Source organism: Mirounga angustirostris, unplaced genomic scaffold, assembly GCF_029215605.1.
Source record: "Mirounga angustirostris isolate CCGP_5_RB_7025 unplaced genomic scaffold, mMirAng1.0.hap1 SCAF_3, whole genome shotgun sequence".
In the NCBI taxonomy this organism is placed as follows: Eukaryota; Metazoa; Chordata; class Mammalia; order Carnivora; family Phocidae; genus Mirounga; species Mirounga angustirostris.
Genome location: NW_026991711.1, coordinates 186,944,619 through 186,954,604, shown reverse-complemented (window position 1 = coordinate 186,954,604; position 9,986 = coordinate 186,944,619). Strand labels below are relative to the sequence as shown.

Sequence of the window (9,986 nt, the reverse complement as noted above, 5' to 3'; positions counted from 1 at the left end):
CTAGCATCGTCCAAGAGTGCCAGGGCTGCTTGAGAGGGCCGGGCCAGTGGACCCTGAGGCCAGGAAGTCGCTCGGTTCTTAAGCTTTCCCTGAGAGGCTGGGGGCTTGGTCCATCCATAAATTCCTCCTTTATTCTGAGAAGGGACAGACACTCCCTCAGCCCTGCACTGCGGGCACGGTGACCCAGTGGGCTTGAGGGTTACCTCTGCCAGGGGGCGAAGGCACAAAGGGGGTCCACGTACCTGCCGGACCGCGGGCCTGGGGGTTTGCTCACAAGGATTCAATGGTGTAATAGGCAGCTCCTAGGGCCCCCAGAGCCACAGCAGCAGTCCCGAGAGCTTGGAACACGCGAATTACGGTGAGTGGAGTGTTTCCTTGTAGGTTTTCTGTAGAGCAAAGCAGAAAGCCCACAGGTTGGGGGAAGCTGGACTCTAGTGCCTGTCTACAGACAGGGGAAGCAGAAATGGTAGGGTCCCCTCAGGATGTCAGGAATGCCCACCTCCCCGCTACTGATGTTCCTCTCAAGGGAATCCAACTCTGCCCACCCCGCCCAGTGAATCCCTGCCACGGGACCCCTGCCTCTGAGGATGGGCAAGCCCAGGATGCCCGCTCCCTGGGACACTCAGGGAGCAGGGTATGAAGGCGGTTAAGGCCGCGGTGTGCCAGGCCCCATGTTAGACATCTCACACCCAGGGTCTTCCTCCAGCCTTACAACAACCCTGTGAAGTAGGTTCTATCATGTGGCTCCGTTTTGGAGAAGAAGAATCTGAGGAAGCCACACGTGACGCCCACCACACGGGCAAGGAGATGGACCATTGTGCTAATGACTACGAGGAAGACTTTCACAAAACGCAATATCCATTTAGACAACAATCCTGCTAAAGTAGGGAATCTTGTTTAATGTGAATACGTATTTAAAGCCAAGATCCAACATTCCGCTCCACTGAGAAATGTCAAGATTATGGAAGCTGGTGTTACAATTTGAGCAGAATTGAGACCACAGGTCTCACCCTGGCCAGACTGCATCTCTGCCCCATCCCCTCCCTTCCCTAATGCTGAGCCGCCTTGCTTTTACGTTTCTCTCCACCTAGAACACTCTCTCTTTTCATGGTAAGCCACGGGAAGATCCCAAGACCCTTCTAGACTCAGTGCAGATAGATACCATTGACACTACAAAGTCTCCGTGGACCCTGACTTTGGAGTGAGCACCTGCTTTTTCTGAAGCTCTTTGAACTTCTGTGGGGAAGGTGTCACTTCCTGGCTCCCATCTGAGTTTCTAAATGTACACGGCTCAGCTTGCCGCGTAGACTGTATGATTTTAAAGGGTCAAGTTCCCTGTTCTGGTTTTCCTCATAGCGTCTAGTATTCTACGCCAAGGAGGCATTCCCACTCGTTGGTTTTAAAGTGATACGAAATCCATGGCCCGGCTAGACATCAGATGGACAGAAATACTAAGTGTGTGGGAAGAGAGTAGAGGTGAGTGGCGGGCAGGTCGTTCCTTGATAGGACTTACCAGGCTGTAGAGTATTTTTAGCTCTACACATGTTCTCCCAACACACCTGGGTATCCGTTTGCTTCTCTTATGTCTGAGAGATGGTGCTTTGGGGAGAGAGGGGATTTGGTGGGGGAGAGACCAGGAAGAGGAGCAGGAAGAGGGTGAGGGGTGGGTGCGTTCTGCGCCTGGTTTAGGGATATGAGATCCCCAAGTGGGAAGTCTCTTCGCGGACATCGGTGAGACCCTGAGTACAGGTGTAGCTACTCTGGGGCCCAGAGCTGGGGGCAAAGGGAGGCACATAGCCCTGCACCCCTGGGAAAGCGGACTGTCGTCTTTAGTTCCGTTTTCTGCACAGGGGTCTTCCCTCGAGCGGAAGCAGAAGCCACCAGGTGGCTTTCTCCTGACGGCTTAGTGGGAGAGGAAGGGAAGGGCAGGTACTGCGCATGATGCTGTGGGAGCCTGGGGGCATGTGCCCTGTGGAGACTGCCAGAAATTACGTGAAACCCTCTGAAGGGGGTGGAGGTCTTGCTCTTGCCAACAGGCCGTATGAGTTGCAATCAGTATTTATCACTAAATTCTGGGGAAAACTCATATGCAGGTCAAGAACCTGAAGCTCTCAGCTATGGTATGGGCCACAGAAGGAGGCCCGTGGCCCAACAGAGCATTTAATCACAATGCTCTGAGTGACAGGGGCTTTTCTAAGGGCTGTGAGGGAGTATCCTCTGAGGAAGGAGTGCACCTCTGGAGAAAAGAAACACAAGTCTCCTAAAGAAGCAATTCCCGGTAAGGAAGGAAACTGGCCCCTCTCTGTGCAGGTGGGGGGCCCCGGCATGTGGGTCTGGTCGGAAAGGGCAGGGCGCCAAACCCGGGGAAGTGACCCCCCTGGAGAGGCTTCCTTTCCGCCTGGGATCCTCAAGAAGAAGTTACAACATGGCGCCTAACATGGTCCAGGGCAGAGCCCGGCCCCGGGAACCGAGGGCCCCGAGGGTCCAGCCCCCCACGCGCTCCAGAACCTGTAGAAAGTGAGGAGGCTTGGGGATCCTCTCCCTGGCATGGTGGGCCAGACCCGAGGAAGGAGGACATCAAAGATGCGGCTATGACACAGGCCCAGGCGACGCCAGCAAGCAGAGCTGCCGGGGCAAGTGGAACAGGAACAGTAGGCCCGCGGGCCCGCACGAGCCACAGCCCCTGGATGGACAGAGAAGGAGAGAGATGAGGGACCGGCTGCCTCCAGGAGGCTGGGGAGAGCTAGGGAGACACGGCAGAGAAGACTAGCTGCAGGGGAAACTGGTTGCTTTATAGACTGGAGCTCCCTGGGCCATTTCAAAATAACGGCGCCATTATTTTATTTTTTAATTTTTTTTAAGATTTTATTTGCGAGAGAGAGAATGAGAGACAGAGAACATGAGAGGGAGGAGGGTCAGAGGGAGAAGCAGACTCCCCGCCGAGCAGGGAGCCCGATGTGGGACTCGATCCCAGGACTCCAGGATCATGACCTGAGCCGAAGGCAGTCGCTTAACCACTGAGCCACCCGGGCGCCCAGCGCCATTATTTTTTATTCTCAGTTTGCAAACAGGGAAACTGAGGCTCAGAGGATGGATGGGATGTGGCCTTACAACAAGTAGATTGGAAGAAGTGGCCTTCAGCTCAGGGCTTCTAACTCGTTCGGTGCTCCTTCCCTGGAATTCACAGAAAATGACCGCGGCGGGGACCGCGGCTCTGAGATTGCGCTGGAACACGGTCCGTTCTTCTGGGGTTCGTTGGTTGATGCAGAAGACAGCAGCTGCTCCAGTTTACAGTCTGTGAAGCACGTTCCCAAACCTCTCTCCCGTTTGTCCTCTGCCAAGGATACCAGCGGACTCAGAGATGGCGCCGTCCGCCGTGACCCAGGAGGGCTTCTGGCGGGTAGTTCCCACCTCGGGTGGTGACTTCGGTCCCGGCTTCTTGACCAGCTATACGTTCTTCCAACGTGAGCTCCGCGCAGCCAGTGCTCAACCTGGCAGACGCCGCACGCTTCCTCCTGAGACCTGCCCACGACAGATACTTTTCCTCCAATGGAGAAGGAAGGGATTCGAAAAGGCAAGTCTTATCTTTTTTCTCTGCTAATTTTTTTTTAAACAGACACTTAATTCCCGTGTCATAAAATTTACCCTTTAAAGGGTTCGGTGGTTTTTGGTCTATTAACAAAGGTGTAAAACTATCCATTGCTGTCTAATTCCAGAACATTTTCATCTCCTCCCTCCCCAAGGAAACCCCATGACCATTAGCGGTCACTGCCTTTCCCCACCTCCCCCCCCAGTTCCGGGCAATGGATTTGCCTACTCGGCACATTTCATGAATGGAATCATATGCAACATGTGGGCTTTGGCGGGCTAGCTTCTTTCACTTAGCCTAATGTGTCTGAGACTCATCCATGTTGTAGACTGTGTCAGTGGTGCTAAATAGGATTTCGTTGTATGGACATACCACATGCCGTTTATCCATTCATCAGGTGGTTGATATTGAGTTTGTCCCATTTCCTGGCTATCATTACTAATGCCGCTGTGAACATTCACGTGCACGTTTTTGTATGGATGCTCTATTTTTAGTTCTCTTGGGTATGTCCCCAGGAGTGGAATTGCTGGGTCATACAATAACTCCACGTTTGACCCTCTGAGGAACTGCCAGATTGTTTTCCACAGCGGCTGCACCATTCTACGTTCCCTCCAGCCGTGGACGAGGGTTCCAGTTTCTCCACAGCTTCCCCTAACACTTGTTACTGTCCATCTTTTGATTACAGCCATTTTAGTGGAAGGCTAATACTTTCTGAAACTACAGTGTTTTCTGCATCCCAAAAGATTTGGGTTTTAGGGGTGCCTGGGTGGCTCAGTTGGTAGAGCGTCTGACTCTTGATTTTGGCTCAGGTCATGATCTCACGGTCATGGAATCGGGCGCCATGTTGGGCTCTGCGCTTGGCTCAGAATCTGCTTGAGATTCTCCCTCTTCCTCCCCCTCCCCACCTCAAATAAATAAATAAGATCCTTTAAAAAAAACTTGGATTTTAGAAAATGGCGCCCTTATGTACAGGTCTTCATCCCTTATCACCAACATTTTTTCCCACTCTGGCTCAAAGGGAGAAAATTCCTCTGGCAGAAAAGTGCAGGGTGTCCACTATAACCACGGGCAGGCTACCCCTGTCTCCTGCTTGGCCTTCTCAATAAGCAGAATTCCTCCCCAGGGGTGAGCCACACGCATTCCTCAAAAGATGTGGGAATGGAACTTTTTGCTTTCTACAGGTATCAGTTCTGAAGGCCGTAATCCAGAAATGTTTCCATCAGTGGTTGATGATTGCAATATATGCAATACGTAACACTCAAAACCATTTCTACATGTTAAGAATGAATTGATGCTCAGGGCGCCTGGGTGGCTCAGTCGTTAAGCGTCTGCCTTCGGCTCAGGTCATGATCCCAGCGTCCTGGGATCGAGCCCCGCATTGGGCTCTCTGCTCCACGGGAAGCCTGTTTGTCCCTCTCCCTCTGCCTGCCGCTCCCCCTGCTTGTGTTCCTGCTCTTGCTATCTCTCTCTCTGTCAAATAAATAAATAAAATCTTAAAAAAAAAAAAAAAGAATGAATTGATGCTTAGCCACGGAAATACTGCTGTCCCAGCAATTGCTTGGAGTTAGCTCTCTCACTCACACCTCACGTCTAGTTTATTTCCACACCATCCCCGAGGAATAAGCTGTGGCCCAGAGAGTGTGGCCTGCTCAGGACCATAGAGCCACGGGCACTGGCTCATGGTGAAGCCAAGAGAAGCTCAGAGAAGTGTGTTCTTCCTCCTGGGGAAGCTTGGGACTCTTGGGACCAGAAGGTCAATGCTGCAGTTAGGAGTGAGGATTACAGAGTCAGAATAGATGGAGGTCCCCCTCTCAGCGCTACCAGTGCCTGCTTGAGAGTGTGTTGTTTGATTTCTTTGAGCCTCAGTTCCCCCACCTAAAAAAGGGAGAGCATGATGATAACACCTCCTTTATAGGACTGTTAAACGGGAAGATTCACACTGACAGCTGAGCTGAATGCTAGGTACATGGTAAATGCTCGGGGATAACTGTTAGTTACTACCATTATTATTATTAGTAGTAGTAGTATTAACCAGCCTGTCTCCCAAACTCCACTTGAATTCCCTCTACACAATCCAATGCTCATTCAGACTCTGGCTACCCAGGAAGATGGAGGACCACTTTTCCTAGATAGCCATTCCATTTTCAGGCAGAGCTAATTTTTGGAAATATCTTCATGTTGAGCAGAAATCTGCCTATCTCTAGTGTCTTCCATGGGTAAGGCTGCCAGATTTAGCGGATAAAAATACAGAATGCCCATGCAATATCTGGGACACACTTACACTAAAACGTTATTTGTTGTTTATCTGAAATTCAAATTTAACCGGGTATCCTATATTTTATCTGGCAACCATTTAGTCAGACATCTGAGGGCAACATGGAACAAGTCTACTCACATCTTTTACTTGACAGATTTCCTCCAAGTCCTTCAACCAAATCTCATACATCAAATGGTTCTTGCTTTCCTACGCCCTCATCCCCCATTATCTTCTTTGGACTAGATTGCTAGGCATCTTTTACAGCACCCAAGTGTAGCCTGATGAGGACACAGTATGACCACCTCCCTTGTCCTAAACCATATACTTCTATTAACACATCCTTGGTTTTTATTTTTGAGCAGCCACATGGCACTTCCAACTTCTAATAAGATAGTATCACCACCCAGCCAAGTGCAATGTCAATATGTCTGTGTGGCTGCCTTCATTGAGACTCAGGTTGGTGAGGAATGGCAAAATCCAGGAATCCTGGTGTCCTGGGTAACAACAAAACCCCAAACCCTCACACTTCACCAGCACAGTTCCAGAATACACATCAACCATGCACCACTACCCGAAATGAACCCGCCTCTGGGGGACCCTAGGACTCCATCAGCAGGAAGGCTAGAAGTTCTTGAGTTAGAAGCCTGCCCACCTGTTTTCCTGGATCGAGAGGATGCTTTTGTGTTAGTGTCCTGAGGCAACAGGCCCCGGGTGGAGGAGTTGGTTTCGGGAGCTGGGAGAGCCTGGGGCACAGACTGGCAGGGAGTGGATTCAGAGCTGGGCTTCGGGGTGGATCCGGGGCTGGGCTGCGGGGTGGATCCGGGGCTGGGCTGCTGCGGGGTGGATCCGGGGCTGGGCTGCTGTGGGGTGGACTCAGAGCTGGCATGCTGCGGGGTGGATTCGGAGCTGGCGTTCTGTGGCGTGGATTCGGAGCTGGCTCGCTGTGAGGTGGAGCCACGGCGTCTGGACTCCGGCTTCTTCCTTTTGCCCTTCCTCATGGTGGGTTCTCTTCACCTAAACGTGGACCTACATGGAGCTGCCTAATCTTCCGGCTCCCTCCTAGAGGGGCCGTTTGCCCCTGCCCTGGGGGAAGGCTCTGGCCTCGGGATGGACCTAAGCCCCACAGAGAACAGTCACCTCCACCCCCCGCTGTGAGGTCACAAAAGCCAGGGTGGTTCCTATGGCAGGGCTCTGGGGACAGTCTTCTCTGCCCACCCCAGCCTGCTGTCCTCCCGCCTCCCCAGCGACTGGGATGGGCAGAAGGCCGCTGCTGGGCCCTCAGGGACCTGCGTCAGCCTGGCCACAGGGATGGTGACATCCTGGACCCCCACGATGCTGCGACCAGAGCGCCTTCTTCAGGCACCTCTCTGGGGGCGTGTTCCTGGGTCCCTATGCGCTCTCTGTTTCACTCTTAGACACCCTGGTGTGACGTTCAGCTCTGTCACCGGCTTCCACATACCCAAAACCAACAAACGACTTCACCATGCATTCTGTGAGTTTTAGGCACTTTACTGAAGATTTGGGGGTCCATGGGAGGTCCCCGGCTTCTCCCATTTCAGCTGTTCCCTCCTCATTCAGAAGATCTTAAAGTAGCTCCAAAACCTGCCCTCCCCACTGGGGGAAGGGGCTGGGGACCCCCAACTTTGATAGGAACCCTTGCTTTTGGCAAAAGGATTTCCCCTATAAGCATAACAGTTGTTTGGAAAACTACACTTTCTTTGAACTCAGTCGCAGCGACAACAGACTACCCCTCAAACCCCAAACTCGTCGGGTCAATTAGGGGACTATGAATGTTTCTTGAAGGTAAAAATATGATTTTCCTTTCAGGATGGAAGTGGATAAGACATTTTATATATATATATATTTTTAAAGATTTTATGTATTTATTTGACAGAGAGAGACACAGCGAGAGAGGGAACACAAGCAGGGGGAGTAGAAGAGGGAGAAGCAGGCTTCCCGCAGAGCAGGGAGCCCGATGTGGGGCTCAATCCCAGGACCCTGGGATCATGACCTGAGCCGAAGGCAGATGCTTAACGACTGAGCCACCCAGGCGCCCCGGATAAGACATTTTAAAAGACAACCCTAAACTTCACACTGTGACTGCAACACAGGATGTGTTCACATTAGAAGACTACCTCCACCATAAATGCATCGCTAGGTGGGTGAGTATTCAGCTGTGAACTCCGTGCTCTTGGCATTGGGGGGGGGGGGCAGAGTAATGCTCTTGGCCCAGGATAGGGTTTAGGGCAGACATTGCTAGAAGGCACCTCCACACCAGACAGGCCCGATGTGAAATGTAAAATGACAGAAAATATTTTCGGGACTCTAGAGCCTGAAAAGACCTTAATGATTCTCTTTTTGCAGAAGAGAAACTGAGGTTTAGGGAAGTTAAATCACCTTCCAAGATCACAGGACTGGTTGGAAGCATCGACAGGGCTAAGTTCCCATTCAAGGCTCTTTCATTTCATGATTCTAGGAGGCAATAGGGAATCAGATAATTATACAGGTCTTAAAAATCAATGGGCTAAAAAAAAATCCCTTGAGTGAGAAGACTGAATTCCTTAAAAAAAGGCACCAAGGATTAGAAGTGGAAGATAGCTCAGATCAATAAAGTCGGATTGAATTTGGTTGACCATCAGCACAAGGAGGTTCAAGGAGCAGGGGAGTCTACAAGAAGGTTGTAATTCTCTCAAGAGCGATGGATCCCTCTGGGGGAGTCAACTTAGAATCAGAGAGACTGAAAACCCGGGTCAGGGACCCTGTCCAGATTTAGCAGACAGGTCAGGAACTCCGAAGGCATTTATCTCTGCAAAATTAGATTTTCAGACACCAGTGGGCTTTTGCCTGAGGCTTCAACCTGATTCATATCAGAGGTTCTCAACCTCAGCTCTATTGACATTTGAGGCCAGATAAATCTTTGCTGTCTGAGCCGGATAATTTTCCTGTGTATTGTAGGAAGTTTAGCAGCATCTCTGGCCTCTGTCCTGAGATGCCAGCAACAGCTACCCGCCCCTCCCTACCCCACCCCGGTGTGGCAATAAAAAATGTCTACGGACAATGCTAAATGTCTCCGGGTGTGTGTGTGTGTGTGTGTGTGAAAATTGCGCTTGGTTGAGAATCACTGGTTTAAATGAATTAGATAAGGGGCGAACACTCATGGGTAGTATTTCCTCGTAGAGATGAAAGGAACGTGTCCTTTCACACCAAGGAGCCAAATGGCGCAGAAAACAGGTCCCTGTTCCTGGGGAGAGCTATGGAAGAAACACAGAGGCTCAGGCTTTGGGAGGAGTGGGGAGTTTTTCTATGGCAGTGCAGAAAAATATGGGAGGGTTCTTTTGTAAGGGTGGCCCCCAAGAAGCAGGGAGAGGGCCCTCGTGGAGTGAGAGGTTGGCCCAGAGGGATGAGGAAGAATGGCACTGTGATACTTTGCTAGAAGGTCTTCCTTGGCCCCCTCTGCCTTCCGGCTGGAGCCCAAGTTCCCGGATGGAAGTCTGACTCCTCTATAACATGGTCACAGACCGGTGTCCCAGGCGCACCAACCACCTCGCCGCTACCTTGTCAAGTTCTTGCCAGCTATGAGTGTGGAGGCTTGCTTTCCTCCATTTGTGAAAGCTACCAGGCCCCTCTCTCTCTGTCAAAACACCTCCCATCAACGAGATCCATCTCAAGTGGACCCATCTCCTCATACAGCCCTTCTCCAGATCCCCAACTGGAAGTGACCCCTCCTCCCCCGAGCCCCAGATCATACATTGCGTGGTGTTAGAGTGATGTTTCTCCTGTCTTCTCTCGAGTTCCCTACTCGCAGACTGTGAATACCCTGGAGGGCCCAAGTCCAGAGAAGAGGCTCAACACAAGCTTCTTGAAGGTGAGGGTAGGAGGACAAAGCAGGAAACCACCGAAGGCAGGGTGAGCATGGAAGATGGGGGCCAAGGTACCTCACAGACTGCATCACTTAAGGGGTTATTTTCAAAGATGGACTGGGGTTTTCTGGCCTTGGCTGAGGATCACGGAACAGTCCACAGGCAAGGAGCTCTCCTACTCGACCCGGGAAGCCACGGAACAATCTCGTGCACTATTTGTGAGAAGGTGGATTCTAAGGGGAGGCGAAGTCAGGATAAGGTTCGGAGGGTGTGAAAATCC

General features: G+C 51.5%; 1 protein-coding gene across 1 annotated transcript; it reads right to left on the bottom strand.

The window, feature by feature from the left end:
* Positions 1-264: 264 nt before the first annotated feature.
* Positions 265-6,844, bottom strand: SPATA3 (spermatogenesis associated 3). The gene is made up of 3 exons (XM_045867438.1): positions 6,499-6,844; positions 2,509-2,683; positions 265-386 (listed from the first exon to the last, which is right to left on the bottom strand). The coding sequence occupies exons 1-3, from the start codon at positions 6,842-6,844 to the stop codon at positions 281-283; spliced, it is 627 nt and encodes a 208-aa protein (XP_045723394.1). The 3' UTR covers positions 265-280.
* Positions 6,845-9,986: the final 3,142 nt, after the last annotated feature.

What these genes read in the sequence shown, in the direction of transcription:
- SPATA3 (XM_045867438.1), bottom strand. Translation starts at nt 6,844, where the DNA reads ATGAGGAAGGGCAAAAGGAAGAAGCCGGAGTCCAGACGCCGTGGCTCC. An exon ending in CTCTCGATCCAGGAAAACAG is followed by an intron (nt 2,684 to 6,498) that starts GTGGGCAGGCTT and finishes CTGTCCATCCAG; the next exon opens with GGGCTGTGGCTCGTGCGGGC. An exon ending in AGCCTCCTCACTTTCTACAG is followed by an intron (nt 387 to 2,508) that starts GTTCTGGAGCGC and finishes TTTGCTCTACAG; the next exon opens with AAAACCTACAAGGAAACACT.